General features: G+C 29.3%; 1 protein-coding gene across 6 annotated transcripts in view; it reads right to left on the bottom strand.

Moving 5' to 3' along the window:
* Positions 1-1256: 1256 nt before the first annotated feature.
* Positions 1257-22490, bottom strand: part of E(bx) (nucleosome-remodeling factor subunit NURF301 E(bx)) — a 190009-nt gene continuing 168775 nt past the window's right edge. For 5 of the 6 annotated variants that reach the window (XM_075363866.1, XM_075363868.1, XM_075363867.1 and 2 more), the window contains 5 exons: positions 15814-16100; positions 12777-12944; positions 5817-6012; positions 4475-4559; positions 1257-1777 (listed from right to left, as the gene is read on the bottom strand). In XM_075363866.1, the coding sequence (XP_075219981.1) occupies positions 1575-1777; positions 4475-4559; positions 5817-6012; positions 12777-12944; positions 15814-16100 (939 nt within the window). In that variant the 3' untranslated portion in view covers positions 1257-1574. The remainder of the gene's footprint in view (positions 1778-4474; positions 4560-5816; positions 6013-12776; positions 12945-15813; positions 16101-22490) is intronic. The other variant, XM_075363870.1, reaches the window with a different exon arrangement.

Genomic DNA, 22490 nt, shown 5'->3' with positions numbered 1-22490 from the left:
ATGAGACATACATAGATATGTAAAATTTATTATCATATAAATCTACAACTAAAAGTGAAGTATAAAGTATATTATAAACAGATAAGAACATTTAATTATAGATGAAAAACATATATGATAAACTGTACGCAACTGGTAATTATCACAGAAAATGTGGTACAAAGAGACTGAAGAGTGATAAAAATTTGAAACTTTTTGGTTTAATTCCAAAACATTATTTCCTCAAGTTAACTACCAGGTTCTTAATGGTTGAATTATTACTAAATTATATGTTCGTAGAAACACAAACAGAATGATGAAAAAATAATATTGAAAAAAAGTAAAAAGTGTAGGTTCACTAATAAACATATGCAACTCGAATAAACCAAAGGTACTTAATATTCTGGACATATCTCATAAAATAAAATAAATCAAAACAGTATACAAATAATTTATTTTTGACATCTTTATTACAGATACACATAAAAAATAATGACAACTCATTAATAAACACAATTACTGTATTTATCATTATTATTGTACTTAACAAAATAAATTAATAGCCACAAAGAAAATAAAAAATTACGTAGATTATTCTATACAAGCAAAATAATAACAATAAATACAATAAACGTGAAAAACATATAGGTGGCATAATTAATAATATATTTACAAAAAAAAAACATTAAAAATAAAGAAAACAATAAGATTATCGGCTAACAATATAATTTAATATACAAATAGCATTTTTTTAATTTATAATTTTTTACCCAGTTAGTTATACAAAATAAAAAAAAAAAAAAAACTAACTTGTTTCACACGACATAACATTTAAGAATTAAAATGAAATTATTTAAAAATGTGTATTATTAAATAACCAATTTGGAACGGTTAACATTAAAACCAGTTCAACATTAAAGTTTATTTTTATAAACTTTAATCAAAATTTTAATAAAGATAAAGTAATAAAAATAATACCGAAAAGAATGAACAATACATTTTACATGTAATATAAACTGAAAATTAAAAACCTTTATTTAATTAATTAAAAAAATTTCAGATAACAAAAAGATATAAGTATAAAATATGTGATTAAGAAAAAATGAAAACTTTAACAACTGTTAACTTCACAATGCACATTATATTTACAGAAATAATAATTACAATAAAACTACAAAAAAAATTTTTAAATAGTATCATAATAATTACTGTAATTATCAATAATAAGATAATTACATTACTAATATATTTACAAGTTTTATTTGTTTTTTCTTTAAAAAAAAAAAAAATGTAAATACTTATTTTCAATAACAGAAAGTTTCTTAACAAAACAGATTATAATGAGACGATATTTTTTTATGTTCGATTGATAAAACCACAAATAAAAAAAAAACCTGCACACAAAATGTTTTCAAATTCTGCCACAACACTTAATTCGCACTGGTATCATCAATGTACATAACATATAATATCACTATTACTATTATTATTAACATTGCAAAATTAATACATTACATAAAATTATACATAAGTTTTAATAATATCTCTTTGTTTTTGTCTTTTTCCTGTTTTTTGTTTTTTAATTATACAACACTTTAATTGTTATCCACTAATTTGTCTCTTAAACCTTTCACTTTTTGTACAAAATATGCTTCAAGAGATTCAGCGCATTTAAAAAATGGTGATTCTCTTGGATTATAATACCGACAATTGTCAAAAATTTTTGTCATATCACCAATAAATTCACTCAATTTTTTGTATGATTTCTCATTTATTCGGTATTCAATTGTTTGCAGATCTGTAAAATAAAAGATCAATTAAAAATATAATAGAGATTTTTAATACAAATTTAACAAGAGTTGCATAAGAAATTGTAGAGCTTGGATATGTCAACTGACTAGAGAAGCAAGAGGAGAGAGAAAACATAAATTATAATTCTGAATTAATAAAATACTGTAATAATTTCTATATCTTTAGAATGCTATTAGTTAAATAGCAGATACAGAAAAATAGATAAAGTTCTAAGCAAAAAAGTATATGTATACAGGTATATCACAAAGTTCTCGCGGGACTTTTAATAACTTATTCTACCCATGAAAATAATGGAAAAAGTTTACGTCCTAAAATGATTTTTTTTTACAAGTTACAGTGGTTAGCGAAAGATTTCACTTGGATTTCAGCTGCTCTGGGTGAAATTTGCCTTGTCAGTAAATAAGATGTAAAGTGTAGTTGTTGATTTGTATTACATCAGTAGCAGAATTCCAAGCGAGGCAGACCGTGTCCTGGGTGTAGATGTTGAACAGGTTATTTATAAGGATAAAACTTGTGTTGTTTAAGTTTCTATAGGATGTGAAACTATGATCTGCTTAGTAGAAAGATGTGCTGTGTTATTTTAAAGATGTGTACAGACACCTGGACTACACTGAACTGAATCAATAATAATTTCATCTAATAGCATCATGTTAGATAGATCGTTCGTTGCTGGTACAAATACAAGGTAATGAACCTGTTAATCAGCTGTTGTTATTTTATTGCCAACTTTGAAATAATTTTTATTAATAATTTATTTTTATTTTACAATTGTGTAATTTCCAGTTTTTTTTTTTAAATTTTAACAGCAATTTTTGAACTTTTTTAACAAATTTTTCACATCACCAATAAAGAGTTTGGTTTATGCTTACATTAAAGTACTTTTCTGACAAATGTAATAATGAAATGTTTCTAAGCAAAATTTTAATTTAACTTTTCTTTGTTTTATTCAACTTATTTTACACCATTCTGTTCAGAATTAAATTAATTCTCTACAAATTAGGTTTTACGTGTTTATCACCCATGTAACAAAGTTATTCTATGTCAAATATACAAAACAGGATTTTTACCCCAATTTATTGGTTTTACCACAAATTTCTCAAAATCTACTACTGCAGATATGGTTCTTGGACCTATTTTACTCGATCCTTCTGGTCAAAAACCTTAAGTAATCACTTATTCTGTCCCTTAATTAATATCCTAAAAATTTTCCCAGGTCAGCTGACAGCTGAAATCAGAGCAAAATCTTTCACTTGCATTAACTTGTAATTGTAAACAAAGCATTTTAGGACATACGTTTATATGAACTTTTTCCATTATTTTCATGAGTAAATAGGTTATGAAAGTCCCAGGAGAACTTGTGATACTCCCTGTATGTAAATTCTATTAATATAACCACCTATTACAAAATATTGAGATAAGATATGTCTTACCTTAATTTTATCATGAAAGTACAGCGGGATCCTGCAAAATTATTATCTCAATATTGTGCAATAGGTGGTTAATATAAATATAATTTAACAGTACAGAGGAATAATATGAATCTTAAAATGATTAATTATAATAAAATAATAGTAATAAATAAGTAAACAAATAAATAAATATATATATGCATGCAAAGTGCTGTTAACATGACTATTAAGCGATATAAAAAAGACACCTCAATTCATCCTATGTTCAAGCGTTACTCATGACCAAAAAATAAGATTTTTTTATTCTATTATTTTGTAAAGGAAGTTCTTATCTTCTTGTGATCTCAAGAATTCTCCCAGATAATTAGAAGGAAGAATTTTTAAGACAAAAAATTACATGATCGCATACTCAGTTATGGATTATTATAGTGTTACATATACAACTTGAATAATCTGTTCTGATATTCCAAGCAATTTTCATACAAAAGCTTTCAAGAGAATTGAAACATTTGAGGAAAAAATGTCTCAATATTACCACAGAGCAATAAATACATGAACTGCTGCTGCTTGCTTATTTTTGTTTTCTTGCCTTTTATTTTCCTTGTCTTTTGTAAATATGTTTACAAACATTCAAGTAAAAAAAAAAAAAATAATAATAATAAATAAATAAACTAAGTTCTTTAAATTTTAACTTTTTGAAGACTATGCCTAACTACAACTTAGTAAGTTGTCAGCCATTTATTTTTAATCTAATACAGACTTCTGTTAAGATTTTTAAGTTGACATTTAAAGATTTAAATAACATTTTTTTATTATTGCATTATTTAACATTCTTTAAAGCTGATTTTATTGACCTTCTACTGAATTCTTTAACTGATTTTTGTTTACCTTTTATGTTACTTTTTTGCTACATTCTGTTGTTCCTTACCTTGCAAAAAAAATTTAAAAAAATTAGCAAATAGCCCAATGGTATAAATATTTTCAGAAGATAATAAGCTAATAAGGGTAATAAGGATAGAAATTTAACTATAAAATTTCAAGGTTTTCCAATTTCAGTTTGGGAACTAGCACTACATGAATAATTGCAGGCCTCTGACTAACTGTCAGAGGCCTGAATATAAAACTTTATATTATATTTTATGTGATGTGATGTGTGTTTGTTTGCATGCACATATGTGTGTGTGTAAAATTACATAATATATATTACATTATTATAAATATGGCTAATTAATATTAGCCATATTTATAATTTCTCATAGTAAGTCACAACTTACCCATTGGCTCTTTGATAACCTTATAATAATCAGGAGCTTCAGCAGGATCTACTGGTTCCATAAATGGCCATGCACTTTTATGTGTCTGTAAATTTCAAATAAAAAATACATATAACGCTTATTAAAAATATAAATCCACACAAATTCATCTAAATTAACTGTGAACTATTAAAAAGAAGAACTAGGTTAGAAAATGAGGTAGGAGGAGGCCTTTTCTTTTTATATCCCTAACTTCCTCAAAACACCTTCTTTGTCATATCTAACCACTTAAGAATCATTTCATATGACCAAAGCAAATGAATTTAACAATTCTTTCAACTGATTGCACTTTCTGTAAAGTGTATAAATTCTAACAACAAATGAAACCTTAATGCTTAGGTGCAACAGTGGAAGTGCTTCTATGTATGCCAATAAACATTTTGTTTTTTCTTGTGGCATAGCATATTTACCATGAAGCATACGTTTAAGCATAAGTTTATAAAACTGTAACTTTACTTTCAAGTTTACTGTAATTTCAACTTTACTTTTTTATAATGAATTATAGATTATATTTTTTAAGTCAGTGAACATATGCACATTACTAATATGTTATGTACCTAATAAAAAACATTAACTACGAGGTAATCCAGTAAGTAAAGACATCTGTTGTAGTTTCTGGTCATTCCCTTTTCCCCAATTTAATCCTAACCAATTTTCCTAGTATTCTGAGAATCACTTGCCTTAATATATACTTTTTTAAACATTACACATTATCATGTATACACATATCAACTGTACACAGATATGAAAAAGCAACATGAAAATTTAGTGAAAAGCATACTGAAAAATAACCAAGTGCTCATCACCAAAGACTTGAAGCATGAATATGAAATATTAGAAGACAGATGCTTCTTAAATCTGAACAACTTCTACAGTCTTTCCAAATGTTTTTTGCTCTTTTCTAGGTGAAAATTTATTGAAGTATCTGAGCTACAACAAAATTCATATACGATGGGTTCTACAGCAGCTGACTATCAGCAAAAAATCAGATTACAGAATTAAAAATAAGCAGAATTATTAATATTTTCATCAATTACGGTGACCTTTCATTTTACACCAGAAAGTGAGCAATATTTACTCAATTCCAACTCTCCCCCCCCCCCCTAAAAACCCCATAAAATTTACACTCTTTCAAGTCAATAAACTCATAGCAATGATTTTCTGGGATCATACAGATATTTTCTCAATGGTTAATGTCAAAAGAATAGAAAAAACATTTAATGTCAAAAAAGCATACAATGTAATTTTATGCATAAGCCTAGATATAAAATAAAAATAACAATGACAAAATGATAAAACAAACCTGTAATTGTTTAATTAATTTTCTTAATGCCTCAAAATCTTTTGTGTTGAGATTCTTCATGTTAGCAAAATTGATGGATGAATTCCTCTGGCAGTTTGGACAAACATACTCATCAATATTATCAGCTTCTGACTGAAGAATACCAACACATCGACCATGAAACCAGTCTTGACATCGATCACAGCAGATATAAAACCTGCCAAAAATATGTTTATTAAACATTTACTCTTAATTCATAATGAGTGAACAGTTTTTAAGGGTAGTTTCAGTTGTATAATTCCAAAAGAATAATTTCTACTCCCAACTAGATATCCTAGATACTCACTCATTAAGTATATAAAAATCAGGTATGAAATGGTGCGACACATCTTTTTATCTATTCTATAAAAAGTATTAATAAACTAAACAGCTGAGAAACAAGGGCAAAAAAGAAGAAAAACATGTTAAAAAGTAAACAATAGCATTTATATGAATGGACTGACAGCAGACTAGGTTAGAATGTGAAAGGCTCTCATCTAAATTAAGAAATACAATAATTAAAGAGACAAGTGGCAACAGCAAAAAAACTGTTTAATAGAATAGACTGAAACTGTCTGATGTTTAAGATGGCATCCCTGACATAGAAAATATCAGCTTTCAAAAAACTAATTTTCATTACCGCTTTGTTTCTTTCAAAATATAGGCTCCACTTGAAACGTGTACTGTGATAAGTTTTATTTTCTGAAAGTGTAAAACCAGCCAAAATTCACTCATGCATGTTAAAACAATATGATAAAAAGGCATTAACTGTGCAAATTTTAAAAAGTGAATTGATTGTTGGTGATTTTCATTTTAGCAAAAGACCAGTGGAAATTTGACTGATGCTTTGCAAAATCATATTAATGATCTTCTCAAGGAAAGGTTGATAAAAATTTGGAAAATTGCTAGAATTTGTAGTATGAGTATCATCAGCACTGTCCATTCTATTATCCATGATAAGCTGAACTACTGCTAAACATCTTCAAGGTGGGTTCAGAGATAAGAGTCAGTCACACATCCAAATTCACATTTATACAGAACTAAAACAATGGGTTTTAGCAGAAGATTTTTTAGATCACATAATAACTCTATATGAAAGTTTTGGATTCATGATTTTAACCCAAATCCAAACATCTGAGTATGGAATGAAAATGTCAAGACTTCACCTGTCAGGAAGAAAACCCAAAAAGCCCTTGTCAGCCAATAAAGTGATGCAAACAGTGTTTGGGACCATAAAGGCAGAATTTATTATTTAGAAGAGCGTACAATCAACACAGAGTACTATTATGACATCCCAGAAAATAAAGTGAAACCCACAATAAGGAGGAAACGTCCTGGTTCTCTCTCAAAATGCTTAATTCTTCTGCATGACACACACTCCTGCACCATTCAAAACACATGGGAAGCTACTCAAATGTTGGGTTAGGAGGTGTTGCACTTTACAGCCCCAATCTTACATGGCAGGAAGTTTAGAAACAACGTGGTGAAATAATGGCTCAGGCACAAAGGTGACAATTTTCAATCAATCAATTTTTAGCCCTTGGTGACTATCTTTCACAATTTTTACAATAAAAGATTTTGATAGTAACACAATATCTTCAATCCATTGTACAGCTTATAAGTAAATACGGAAAAGCTGCATTAAATTAATTTTGTTCAATTAATTCATCAAGCACAGAATAAAATATAAGCCAAGGATAATAAACGAGCTAGCTCACAACTCTTGGTCTACTACTGCAGGCTAACAGCTTAATACCATCAGATGTCATATGAAACACAGTTGACATTCAAACAGACAACTAATGTATAAAATTTGATAATAATCATCAATGGTCTTTTTATTTTTACACTTTTGCTTTTCTTTAGTATACTGAAAAAAAAGAAAAAAATTCAATTTGACTTCTAAATGACAAATCATAATAAACCTACATGACCAACAGCCCAGATTACACCGATTAAAATAAAGTCAAATAAAAAAAATTAGTATTGTAATCACAAAAGTGTAAAAAATACTAGGGCCTGCAGATTAAAATATAAAGAAATTATCAGATAATAATCTCATCCCATAATAGAAATAGTTTTGTCTATTAGAATAAGTATTAATTGCAATAAATAAAAATTATAATTTTTATATTATATAAAAGCATGAAACAAAACAGAGAATTTAATCAAATGTCATTATAAACAGGTTTAAATATTAAATAAATATCCTTGCTATCATCAATTGAAGTGAAAGCATTGATTGAAAAGTTTAATGATAAAATCTTTAAGGTGACTTCATTTTTATAATTGTCACTATTGAACTTTTTTTATTATTATATAGTGAATACTTTACAAAAATAAATAAATAGGAAATAAAATAACAAAATAAATTTAACTACATTTGAAATAAATACAAGCCTCATTCCTTAAATTATTAATAGACCTCCTCACCAATATATGTTATCTTTTTTTTTTCTTGAATTTTTACGGGTATCGACTACTACTAAGGTCATTAGCCCTCGTCAAGTTCTTAGAAAGAAATTAGTCATAGTCACATCAGGATCGTCATATGTAAGGGTGTAAAGGGCCCTTACATTTTATTTAAAAGCACAAACTACACGAAACATTAAGACACAAAAGACAAGGACAAACACAACACTTACGGGGTATAAAGGGCCCCGATAATAAAAATTTGAGATAAGGTTCTCAAAAGACCAAGAAATTAAAAATACAACATATCAATACCATTTCCGTTTTTCTACGTGTCTCGTGTTTAAGCAACCTCAGGGCGACCAGAACCGCCGTTGAGCAGTATATCAGTCACGCCAGGGTGCCGTGGCAGTTGACTCCTCCTTATAAACAGGCTACAACAGGCATCCATTGCACTTACCCATAGCCTCGCACCCTCAGTTTACCCTTGAGGGTCCCCCATGCCATCACTGGACACACCCCGACTCACTGCTCTTGAATGCAGACGAGCCAGGATGGCCTAGGCAAGAGGGCTACCTCCCGTTACTATACGTGCCACGCTTCGAGACTCTCTTATATATAAATCTATATAAAACAACTGCTTAGAGATTCTTTTATCACAGCTTTATTTTTATTTTTATAGACTTTTAAGGAGTCCACTGGCGTGTAAAAATGCAACTATCTTTTCTTCATTTCCATTATCCAGATCAGCAGTAATATCTTTTCTAAGACGGAACCTCTTTCTGAGGTCCTCATATATGGTACACTCTTCTATTAGATGCTTGACTGTCAGTGTTTTATTACAAACACCGCACATTGGTCTCTCTTCGCCGTGGGGATTATCTACCTCAGGGCAATATATGTTATCATAATCGTCTTCACAAATAAATCCTGGAGATTACAGACACATTAAAATTAATATATTGTAATTCTTAAAATAAATTTTAAATAATTCAGTCTATTTTTCCAAAAATACAATAAAAAAAATAACTTTTATGTAATATATTTTTCCACTTAAAAAAATAACTGCCACCTGCATCTTTTATGAGGGAGGGGAAATCACAAGAAAATGTCTATTTTATGTTTACATCTAAAGATAACAGCTATGAGTAGGACTGTAAGCATAATGAAGTTGAAATCAGCAACAAATAAAGTTAGTCCAAGTGAAACTTGGACATTCGGAGTATCTGAGAAGAAAAGATTAGAAGCTTTTGAAATGTGGTGCTATAGGAGAATGTTAAAAATCAGATGGGTGGATAAAGTGACAAATGAAGAGGTATTGCGGCAAATAGATGAAGGAAGAAGCATTTGGAAAAGTATAGTTAAAAGAAGGGACAGACTTATAGGCCACATAGGCATCCTGGAATAGTCACTTTAATATTGGAAGGACTAAAAATTGTGTAGGCAGGCCACGTTTGGAATATGTAAAACAAATTGTTAGGGATGTAGGATGTAGAGGGTATACTGAAATGAAACTGCTAGCACTAGATAGGGAATCTTGGAGAGCTGCATTAAACCAGTCAAATGACTGAAGACAAAAAAAAAAGCATATATCATTTTTATGTTACGCACAATTTTGCAACACGTCAGGGTAACAAAATATTTTTTAGCTAGAGGCTCAAAAGGTTAATAATATCAAACAAAAAACTGGATAAAGAACTGAAAATAATTTACATTAACTACTTACGCAATATAAACTGCTTAGAATTGATCAAAATTGATATCCAAATTGTGGATTGATTAGTTTATGACTAACTTGCTTCATCAACCATTTAATAATCAGATTTTTACTATTGTTATTGAATCGTTAGCAAAAGAATATCTTGAAGAAAAAACTATTGTAATTTAATTAATAATAAATATAAAAAGTTAAATCAAGAATATTTAACATAGAAATTACATTGATAGACAAAAAAAATTGTTAATGTTTCTAAGTAGGATACCATTTCTTGAATTGCTTTTTTGTGTACATTACAGGTCTGTAAATACAATTTTTCCATCACCCTTAATTTTAAAAAATTACGCTTCAAAAAAAAATTGAGGGAAAATACAGTTAAAATCTGTAAAATTTATAATTTTGCATGGCCATACCTGTGTTAGAATGATTTTGCTGATGCTTTTCTTTTATAAATTGCCTCAGGCACATCCCAAATTAATGTCAAACAGTAATCGGCTAGCATGTTAGCATTCCATTTCCCTTCATAGCGGCTTTCCATCACTGAAATGTTTTAGTGGAAACGTTCATAGTGTTCATCACTTATGTCTCCGAGGTTGTCCAGGAAAAAATTCAGATGAGAGTGGAGGAAATGTATTTACAAAGACATATTAGATTCCATAGTTCTGTATGAAGTAAGAAGTTGATTAACAATATCATGGCAATTGTCAAATTTTGTTTGTCGAGAAAATTTTTGCATACGTCTTTAAATGAAGCTGCAGTTTCTACATTATTTAACATTGAGTTAAATACACAATCTTTGACCAACTCTCTTATTTGAGGACCAAATAATCCTTCTTTCATTTTTCCTTCACTTACATTCAGAAATTTCTGCCCGATGTACAAAAATCTGAGACTATCCTTCTTCATTGCTTTTACAAAATTTTTCGTTAGTCCTAGCTTGATATGGAGAGTGGATAAAAGTAGTTTTTTGGGTTTAACTAAGGGATCATGAATATATTTTTCCCACTTGGAATTAAGTTGTTTCGTTTCTTCCACTCTTTGGTAACATAATGTTTATCCCTGGCTCAGCTGTACCATTCGTAAAAAAAACTCACATACTTAGTATAACCTAACTGCATGCCTAACAAAATCACTATAACTTTCAAATCATCACATATGTCCCAGCTGTTTTTTATACTTTATTTTTTCAAGAACATCTTTCATAACATTGTATGTCTCTTTCAAATTAATATTGTAAGCGACTGTAAGGATATTTGTTACCGTTGTGTAGTAGAACCATTTTTAAACTATACTTAGATGAATCTAGGAAAAGGCGCCAGTCCTCAGTTTTATGAACTTGTCCTAAGTGCAACATAAGCTCATCAATATTTGTGCAGTAAATCAAATTATTTTCATCAATAATTTATTTATTTATATTTATATTTGTTTAGAGTACTAAGAAAGTTCTTTTTGTCGGCTTCGAAAGCGTGAAATTTTTGTATTTTTTTCAAGTAAATTCCAACCTTGCAGTCTTGATTCTAACAGTTCAGCTTGATTTTTTGATAAATTTAAATTCCTAACCAAGTCATTTAATTCACCTTGTATATAATATGTGGCTTACTGGAGGATAATTCAAAATCAAAATCACTGTTTTCTTCTTCAGTACTGCCTGATTTTTCATCGCTGCTTTCGAAACATACATTTACAGGTGGCTCAGGAACTGGAATAATTTCACTGAGAGGTACAGGCCTGATTGCAGATTGCAATGAAGGATATTTTACAGTATGCTTAGATTTTTTTAGAAATTCCAGACACACTTATTAAACAAAAGTAACAATCGGTTACATGATCCTTTGGTTCATGACAAACCATAGGTACACCAAATGGCAAAGCCTTCTGTGTATCTTTCAGCCATCCTCTTAAATATACAGAAAAATTAGTGCATACTCTATAGGAGCCCACATCTTATCCTGATCACCAGTTTTACACTGAAAGTAGATATGATATGCTTTTTTAACTAAAGGTGTAATGTTTTTTCTATTTGATTTTACGGTAAACTCACCACATACATAACAAAAGGCATCCACATCATTTACACAATTTTGAGGCATTATGACATTACACTGTTAACAAACTTAAGACAGCAATAAGACTCAAGAAAATTAATTCATTCCTAAATCCAGTGCTTAATACAAACAACACAGCTACATGTTTTGACTTGCTCAGACATGATTAATCTTGTCCACGAAGGCTCACTCTTCAGTATTAGATATGATGTCATAATATGATTTAATTCTTTGTCTAGTATTGTTTATTTATAGCTCACAAATTATGTTAACAAAGTTAAAAATAGAAAATGAGCTAACAAAATACAATATAGGAGCTTAAAATGCTAACTATATGTTGAAAAATGAAAAAAGTCCTTTAATTAAAATTTAAATATTTTTCAAAAATGGTGGCAATAGAAAGATTCTGAGTTCATATTCGTTTTCAGCATAAAAAAACTACTGGATTTTACGCCACATTCCTGGTTTGTTTAAAACAGAAAGAATTACAGCAATGTATTTACAAACAATGAATGCAGCTGACTACAGTTAAAACTGTAAGACATCCTGAAAAGATCCTAATTATTATATATCAGCTCAAATGTATTATAAATGATACACAGGTTGTAGATCAATTTCCGTAGATAGATTACAATCTGTGGGAAAGTTTGCAACCAGTCAATTTCAATTCACAACTACGAACAACACTTCAAAAAATCTGAATACTGCACAATAACGAAGAAAAATATTGAAATACACCTAAACTATAAAACAAAAATGATTGCTTACTGAGACTCATCATAAGGCTGTTTGCATAGGCAGTAAAGTTCCTGAGTATCTCTTGCATGTTTACATTCAGTACAAACAAATTCTGTCATTGATTTGCTCATTTCTTCAGTAATACCAACACAATCACCATGAAACCAATTATTACACAGATCACAACCAACGTAAAACCTAAAAAATACAGAAGTTGAATATTAACAAAAGATACTGAATATATGTTTGTGAAAAACCAGCCAAGTTTTCTTTGCTTAAGAAAGTTATAAGTTTAAAGTGTAGTGTATAATACAGGGGGAAAAGTATCTATTTTTAATTCAAACCTTAGAATAAAGTACTTCACATATTAACATGCAGTAACCTTGAATATACTAGTATATTGCCTGAGAATTTATTAAACTCATTATAATATGTCTATATTATCTTATGCATAACTAAATAAGAAGCAAACACAAACAATAACATAAAAATCTGAATAAGTGAATTGAAGATGACAACAGAATAAGCATAAAAGGATAAATAATTGCAAAACTACAGAACAAAAATGTTATCACTTAAAATTAAAGCAATAAAATTTTGGGCTGTATGAGAACCACAGAAAACATTTACATAGGGTATAGCTAATGACAAACACAAAAAAGAATTGTTCAAGGGACCAGTAAAAAAACAGAAGAGAAATTAACCCAAAAGTGAAGATATAGAGAAAATAAAAAAATTCAATAATACATATGTAAAGTAAAAAGTATAAAATAAATGGGAATAATGTAAATATACTGATAATAATTTGAAGTAGAAAAGTACACAGCTTCCAGCAAGAAAAACCAGCTACTGAGAAACAAATTAGAATTCATATAAAACCCTAATACAGATTTAAGAATTTTTTTAATAGTCCTCTACTTACATCATTATTACCTAAAATACAGCTGATACTGTACATTCGTTTGAATCTTTGACATAATGCTGCATAATATGAATCGTCAAAAATGTTACAACCATTATCTGGCAGATATCTCAGTAATAAATTGAAGCATCATCAGATGATATGAGTCTCATATCAATCTGCTGTTCCAAATGCAGATTGCAATGGATAACCTTTTCATAGTGACTATTATCAATGAATTCCATGGCAGTACAATAACTTTGATGTGATAAATGTTATTCTCAACAACAGCCAACCACTTATTCTGGCACACTGTCTTCCAGTAATGCTTCACAGTGTAGGTATAATCAGAATAGATCATAGATTCCATGATATTACCAAGAGCTTGCTTTCTGGTGAGTTTATGTTTTGCCTAGGATTCTTATATAGCTAAGAATCCAATAGAAACTGACATGTATATATTAACAAGCTTTTGTCCGGTCATTGCTAACTGATGTGATATATTAAGAGCAGAAATAAGACTTATATATGTTTGATGTTTGACATGGAAGGTCTTTATAATAAAAATGAAAAAAAGAAAATGGATCTTTGTAATAAAAAAGTTCATTGATCTTAAAAAGGTTATCAAGATAATGCTTTTAGGAAGATAATGTTACAAACAAAGACAGAAGGAATGCAGAAGATATCAACAGTACCAACATTTAAAATGAAGAATGTGAACACAGTCTCAACAAACTGGGTTTGTGTATTGATAAAAATTGTACATGACTCTGTTGTTCTAATATAACAGTTACTTACTAAAAGGTCTAACTTTTATAAGTGTTTCTGTAGAAATATATAATTGTGGATAAATAATTTTAAAAATCCATTTTGGTTTAAAAAGTAAATCTACAAATTTAGAGTGTGAGAATGGATGAAAATATTTATCTGTAGGGTTAACTTTAATGCATTCTCCATGCTGTTCATCCATAAAGTGTGCCCTACTATTTAAGATTAAATTCTACAAAAATTTTTACATGAAAGTTTCATAAATGTCAGCCTTACAAAATAAGTTAAGCCACAGTTAAGCGATTTAACTGTGTATCTTTCTGGCAATTAATCATTATAGTGTAAATGAGTTCTATATTCCACTACTGAGGCAATTCTCTAAAACTTGCAAAAAAAAACACAACTTGTTTTCTTGAGTGAAGATCATTTTCATATCTAAGCATGAATAAATTATCAAACTATCATCACTGGTCTGACGCTATCCAGCAGGAGCTTCCTGACAAGCATTTTATGGAGGACATGTGACTGTGATATGTAGTTTCAAACCTCAGAAATTAATTTTCTGAGAAAGACAATCTTGAAGTAACAGTAACTTTTAATTGTTATTTCTGGAAAAGCTTATATGATTATTTCCCTGGGCATTTCATTTCACATTATAGTGGTGTTCTAAGGACTGCAAGATGATTGACATAAGAATTTATTTCTTAAGGCTTAATTTAAATCTGGTTAAGTAAGAATATATTTAATTGATAACCTCAAGTTAAAAAATTACAGCCATACTAGAATAATGATCCAGTAAAGCTAAATGAGTATTTAAGGAAAGTCGGAAAACATATTGGATGATTTATTTTTAAGATATAAATAAAATTATACTATGTAAAATTGTATTATAGTATGTAATTGTATGTCAAATTTTACTAGTTACTCTGTAAAAATATACACTAAAAGTTGATGACTCCAGTTGATTTTTTTTTTTTTTTGGATGCACACATAACCCATTGGATCTGTATCATTTTTAGTAACATAATTATTTTTTAAATTTCAAAAATATTATGAAGATTCTGTGATGTTAGTTTGTAGTTTTGGTATTGCAAGTTTTAGCTATTTCTGCACAATACATAATCCAGAGAACCTTTCCTTCATACTGATAAATCACATATTCTTCCTTCATTCCATTAATATCTATTATATTTTTCATCCTCTTCTAGTACTTTCACTATTTCTAATATATCACTTAACAACACTGCTTGAACTTTACAAATCCACACCAGTTTTTTTCCTGACTGAAGTTAAGTAACTTTTCTATTAATATTATTAATAGAATAGATATATATTAATATTATTATTCTAAAATTGAATTATTGTTATAAAATGAAAAAAAAATAAAATAAAACTAACTTTGTTTCATCATATGGTGTTCTACAGATACACAATAATTTTTCTTTTTTAGAACGAGATCCACCAGTACGTGGTGAAGGTGGTGAAGTAATTAAAGATGGATTACTTCGTTGTTGTGTTCTTCTGTTTCCTCTTGGATTCGAAGCAGATGGTTGTACAGGAGTTGATTTACGTTTTGCACTACCAGTTGGTACATTATTTGCTGAAGTTGCACCACTAGGTTTTGAATCATCTTGCTTAGTCCGTTCTGCTTTAGTACGTGCTGCTAATTCAAGAGACAGTTCTTTCTGTAAATAGAAATTGAAAATTATGTAATACTACAGAAATAAAAATTTGTACAATTTCCAATTAAACAATTTTTGTACAGCAAGACACCATTGGCATCATTTCTCCATATTCACTTTCATGCCTATTATTTATGTAGTATATAAATTTTTTAAATTTCTAATTTTTTTAAAATGTTGTGTAAATATTAAATATTATTACTTTCTTTAACTCTAATTTACTACATGTTGTAAGCGAGTGCATTATACATCAATTAAATAACACATTTTTATAATTAAAAAAATAATTTAAAAACATAAATCTAAAATGGAACATATTTGATTTTTAAAATAATGTAAAATTTACTTTTGTGCTTTTGATTTAATTTTTTATGTACAATGACAATTTGTTGAATAAGAGTGTGCACAGATTACAAAATAATTTCATGATAGAATAATTTCCGCGCAGAATAATTTTGTGACTTTTTCAGGTGACTGAAGACAATAAAAGTGATACCACTTATTCAAAGATCTGAAAATTGTGAATATAACAAGATAATAACTGTCTAAAATTAAAAACAAAAAATAATAAATTTTAGTGACAGATGTTTAAGTAGTATACATATAAAAGGCGTGAGAGAAAAAATGTATTCATACTTTTTATTTTGCTATGTAGAGATACAATTTTCAAGGTGACAAGTTTTTCATAGAGAATTGCCGGTCATTGTCCAGCAATTTTTCTACGTTATGTTCAAAATCAGGAGTGGCAGTTTTTTATTTTGTTACTGTCTCTTTATGTGTATAGAATTTTTTCATGTAGTACAATTTCTTTGCTTTTCAGCAAGATGTTCATAGCGTTTGACATGTTCTCCTGTACACCAGATATTACGATATACTGGTTCGTGTATATCTTTTGCAAAAAATTTCTTTTGATGGTGTCTTTTAAATCTGCTATTGTCTGGTTCACAGTTTCTTATCAGCAGACTGAATATATGTCTTGTTGTATCAACATCTATTTATCATGATGGCTACTTTTTTTCCATCATAGTAACCTTATTACAAATTTGACTCGCGCTATCTACCACTGTAACCTCTAATCATTTTTATTGAATCTTCCTCCAAAAAATCACTTTGTTGCTACAATAGTTAAACAAATTGTTCTTTTTGCTATTCCGTAGCATTTGATATGACAAAAACTACCTTGACATATGTAGTGGGTATTTCTCTGTTTATCTAATCTTGCAATTTTAATTAATCTGATTTGTTTGTACTAATTATAAGGATTTCTATCCACTTTCTTGAATGAATACAGTATGTGGTTTCAGTATAATGGAATTTTGGGGCTGTCTTTCATAGCAGCTGTTGCAAAATCAAATAGTTTTTTCCATTCTTGTTGAATATTTTTAATTATGCCTTGTTGAGGATTTTTACATTCACGGAATGTAAATAAATTGTGGTCATTAAACCAAATTTTCTTAACCATTTTCTTTCTGTAAAATAAATATCCAGCATTTGAATTTTATGACATAGATAATTAAGACAAAAGATCATTTGTATAGATAAATAATACCATTTACATTATGCAACTTTTCATGTCAGTTACACATTTACACGTGAATTGTTGACTGCAATATGATCAGTAGACAACTGAAAATCTGTGTACTGCTCCCAATGTACAATCAATGATAAATGCAAAATGAGAAATATTAATAAAACAGTGTTAACAAAAACAAAAATAAATTCAAAAACAGAAAATGACTAATCTGTTTTTTTAAAAAGCAAATAACTAATCTGCTATTTAATTTTCATCTCCACAATATTCATACAACACATCTGGAATTTCAGTATAAATTTTGTTTAATTCTATTCATTAAGGATAAGAAATTCAATAAAGTTTGGATTTTTAACAAAAAGGATCCAAACCCTAGCCAAAGGATTAATGCAAAGTATGTAGATCTGTAGCTCATCTGTTGAGAACATTAGTTTATTCTTCAAATAATTCCTTTTGCCATCCGTTTGTCCTGGACAAAAATTAAAAGGATATTAAAATCACTTCTAATATTACAGTATATGAAGTAGTACTTCCTACTATCAGAAAGAATACTCATGAATTTAATAAGTTTGGTTCCTTTTTTTTTACGCCAACAAACCATACGTATAAATAAGACATCATCAATTAGCTGCTTGACATTATCTTCTGTCCCTGCTTTTTTTTTTTGAGCGAAAAACACTTTCACGTTATCATCGCCTGGATCAAACATAATGTGATTGGTAAAAATTAAAAAAAAAAAAAAACAAAACTATAAACTAAAACTAGATTAAAATTAAAGTACAAAAAAACTAATATCACTAAAAACGTACAACTAATATCACATACAAGGGAAAAAATAAAAAGCTAAAACTAGATAAAATTAAAATATAAAAAAAAAGGAAAAAATCAACTATAACTTAAAGCTAATACCACAGATAAGATATCACTAAAACTTAAAACTAATATCACATAAATCTTACACCTAATATCACAGTCAGAATCTTAACAGTAAAATAAGTTTATTTAAAATGAAAAACTAAACTATAAAAAGTGTAACAAAATCCGGAAGGGGATGTAAGGGCCCTTCATGGATAACAAATATTAATGTTCTAAAAAAAAAAAAAACTTTCGCTCAAGTATAAAAAATACAAATACTACAACTAGGTAAATATTACATTTTGTTAAACATATTTATACTCTGTAGGAATAAAAGTACCCATCTACCACTTCCTTGTCAAAAGGATATGGCGAATGTTTGTGGATAATTTAAATTTGTGATGTATGGCAGCATAACATACACAATCCAATAGGATGTGGCGCACTGTTAAACGGCAATCGCATCTTATGCATACTGGTGCATTTTCTGCTGATATCAAGTACCATGAGTGGCTCTCGTATGTCCTACCCACAATTGGCAGAGGACCACTTCCTCTTGGCAAATTTTCCTGTGGGAGGAATCCCATGGCAAAATAGTATCTTCGATAGTGAAGTTTGTTGTCTACTGTGGCAATCCAGTCGTCATGCCACTTTAAGCGAAGTGTAAGTTTTACACAGTTATTAAAGTCGGATGTAGTAACACGGGTAGTGAAAATGGGTTGACTACATGCATCTTTAGCAGCAGAATCTGCATGTTCATTACCTGGAATCCCTATGTGGCTAGGGATCCAGCAAAAATTCACTTGTGTGCTGCGATGATTCAACTCAGCGATTGTGTTGTAGATTTCGATGACGATAGGATGTCTGGAATAAAAATTTTGTAAGGCTTGGAGAGCACTATACAAGTCACTGCAAACAAGGATATTTTGGCACTTAGAGTTAATGATATTCAGAGCCTTACTTATAGTGTATAATTCAGTAAATACACTGCTGATACCAGGTAGACCAAACATATATCTATCATTGATAACAAATGCGCAACCAACAGTATATCATTGTATTTCGGTCCATCAGTGTATACTTTGCATCTGGGTTTATCTTGGAGAGGATGTAATGAAACATTTGCTGGAAGACAATAGGTGGTGTTGATTCTTAATTTTATACCGTAAGATCAAACATAAAATTTAGAAGGTTGATTCCCACAGAGAATATCAGCACAGATATGTTGGAAAAATAGAAGGTGTGTCAACATTTATAAGGTGCAGTAGACGACTGGTACAAATACCTACAGGTGCAGTACAACATGGATGGTTATCATACCTCCCTAAATTAGGATTCCCAAGGACCAGTAAAAGGCTGTAACATATGTTATCTACAGGAGTTCATGCTGGTTAAGCCTCAGTAAGTATGTTACAACTGAAATTTAACCTCTTTTATGAAACGGGCTGCCTAATGTCTATAGTCAGGCAAGCCTTTAGCTCATACCAGTGCAATCCTATTAGTACATTAAATACATCATGTAGGTTGAACAATTGAACTTATTGTTTAAAAACAGTACGTGTTCATAAACACTAAAAGTTGTTATTTTCAATTATTATCTCAGTCAACAATAAAGTACAGATGCATTAGGTTCCAGAATACCAAGAATAGAAAACAATCAAAAGGTCGAAAGCACTCAATAATAAAGAAAACTTTTCCATTTTTAAGACCGTAGCCTGTTTTTTGTATAAATTTAACTGGAAGAAGATTTAAGTTGACTCTTGGCTAGGCCTATAATAATGAATTCATAAAAAATTGGTATTGAATATTTTGGAAAAAACCCCTCTCAAAACTCACTAATATAATCGTATAGTGAGGGAAATACCCTGAGAAAGATCTATTTTCAACACTGGACGTGGACCGATCTGGAGAGATCGGCATACAGTGGATCTCATTAAGGATAAAATCACTGTAATCACTCATTAGTTTGTATCCTTGATTTGTCCTCAGAGTTGTGGAAATGCTTCCACATCTCAGTAGCTGTGTATGTTTCTAACCCAGTTAAAAGATATGATAATTATTAGAAATACAAGTTAAACAATTCAAATAGCTCTGCCACATTTCACAATAAATAAATAATAACTAAGTGTTCTGTTCAAAAAATAATTTTCCCAACATCATGAAAAATAAATAAATCAAATCGCAATTTTTTATCTGGGAGTTTTATGCAGCTCTACTAGCTGCACAAAATTCAAGCATTTACAAATGTTAAAAAAAAAAAATAATCAATGAAAACAATAATTAGTTTGCTTGCTTGCATATACAATCTATCATAAGAATACAATCCATTGACACTGGCATTGAAGTAACACTAGAAATGGATAAGAAGGGATAAAAAATATTCTACATATACGTAAAAACAATCTAATCTCAATTTACATTGTAAATAAAAAAATAAACTCACATAATAATAAACACTGTGAATAAGAAATGAATTAATCTCACTGAATAGGTTAGGTTATGAGAACATGCTAACTACTGAGAAAAATTCAGAAAAACATTACAAGAAAATTGTAATAACCTAACCAGTGCTTTTAAATTGCAAAAAAAATAAACAAACTAGAAGCAGTTACAAAAAATTACTAATTTTTTACTATCAGATGATCAAAGAGCACATTATTTATAAAGCCTAATAAAAGTTTTTGCAAACCAGCTACCAACAACACAGCTCGTATATCACAATTAAACTTATGATCTCTGATATTTATAATGATAGAACTGCTTCAAAATCAGACAGAAGATCTATAGATTTCAATAATTTTGAAAGAATGCCTTCATTGGATAGCTTAGTAGTTTGAAGTAAAAAGTAATTCTGATCAACTTAAAAAACGATGAACATATTACAAAAGAAAATCTTAATTGCGTTACTTATTTAAAAATAATTATTAAATTACTTTTATTTAAAAATAATTATTAAATTACTTTTAAATTTCAAATAAAAATACTTGCAGAATGGATTAGTTTTTAATTAAACACTGGTAGTCTTCCGATCTAAACAATAAACTACGCAGGACATAATAGCACACATATTGAGGTAAAATAAAACACACATATTGCTAAAATAAAGCAAGAGGAAAAGATATTATCTTCTAAGTAGTATAAACAGATGATACCAATTCATGGGTAAACAGCATACTTAAATCATACTTTTAAAGATCAAAAAATGTCACAAACATCCCTTCCCAAAAAATCCAATAACAAATAATTGTAATAGATTTCAATTTGTGCAGAACACAAAAAAAAATGGAAATCACTCTTACAAAAAGAAGAATGATTTTGAAAATTTTCAGATAATGTATTAAAATATCAGTTATGGATGAATTAATTTCACATGTTAGAAAATTGGGCAAGTAACATCTCAGCAACTTCAATTTATCTAGAAGATGATAGCTTAGATGTGTCAAGGAATAATCATTTTTAACAAATCCTAAATGAATTTGACTGAATTTAATATTTGAAAGATATATAAGGTCTGTTTTGAAAATAACTGAACTTAATTTTTTTAATCTTTATTGTAATTTTACAGATTATTGGTTTTTTCCCCTTCAAAGTACTTCCTCTCCTGTATTCCCACACTTTTCCAGAGGTGTTTCCACTTCACGAAGCAGTCCTGGATACCTTTATTTGAAATGACCTTTAGGGACCTTTGTCACACACTTTTAAAGAAAATTCATCACAGACCTTTAAGTCAATGATGAATTTGCTTTAATGTCATCAATAGTCTCAAAATGGCGTCCTTTCACCACTGATTTTAATTTGAGAAATAAGAAAAAATTCACTAGGAGCCAGGTCTGGCAAGGAGAGAGGAAAGTCATCTGATTCTTGGTACAAAACTGATGAATTGACAAAGCAGAGTGTGTGGGCACATTGTTGTGGTGAAGGAATCATGAGTTGTCTCACCAGAGCTCTGGTCTCTTTTTGCAGATTTTTTCACATAACCATTGTAAAATGCCTTGATAGTATGCACG

Source organism: Lycorma delicatula, chromosome 4, assembly GCF_047948215.1.
Source record: "Lycorma delicatula isolate Av1 chromosome 4, ASM4794821v1, whole genome shotgun sequence".
Classification (NCBI taxonomy): domain Eukaryota; kingdom Metazoa; phylum Arthropoda; class Insecta; order Hemiptera; family Fulgoridae; genus Lycorma; species Lycorma delicatula.
This window is presented reverse-complemented; position numbering and strand designations above follow the sequence as displayed.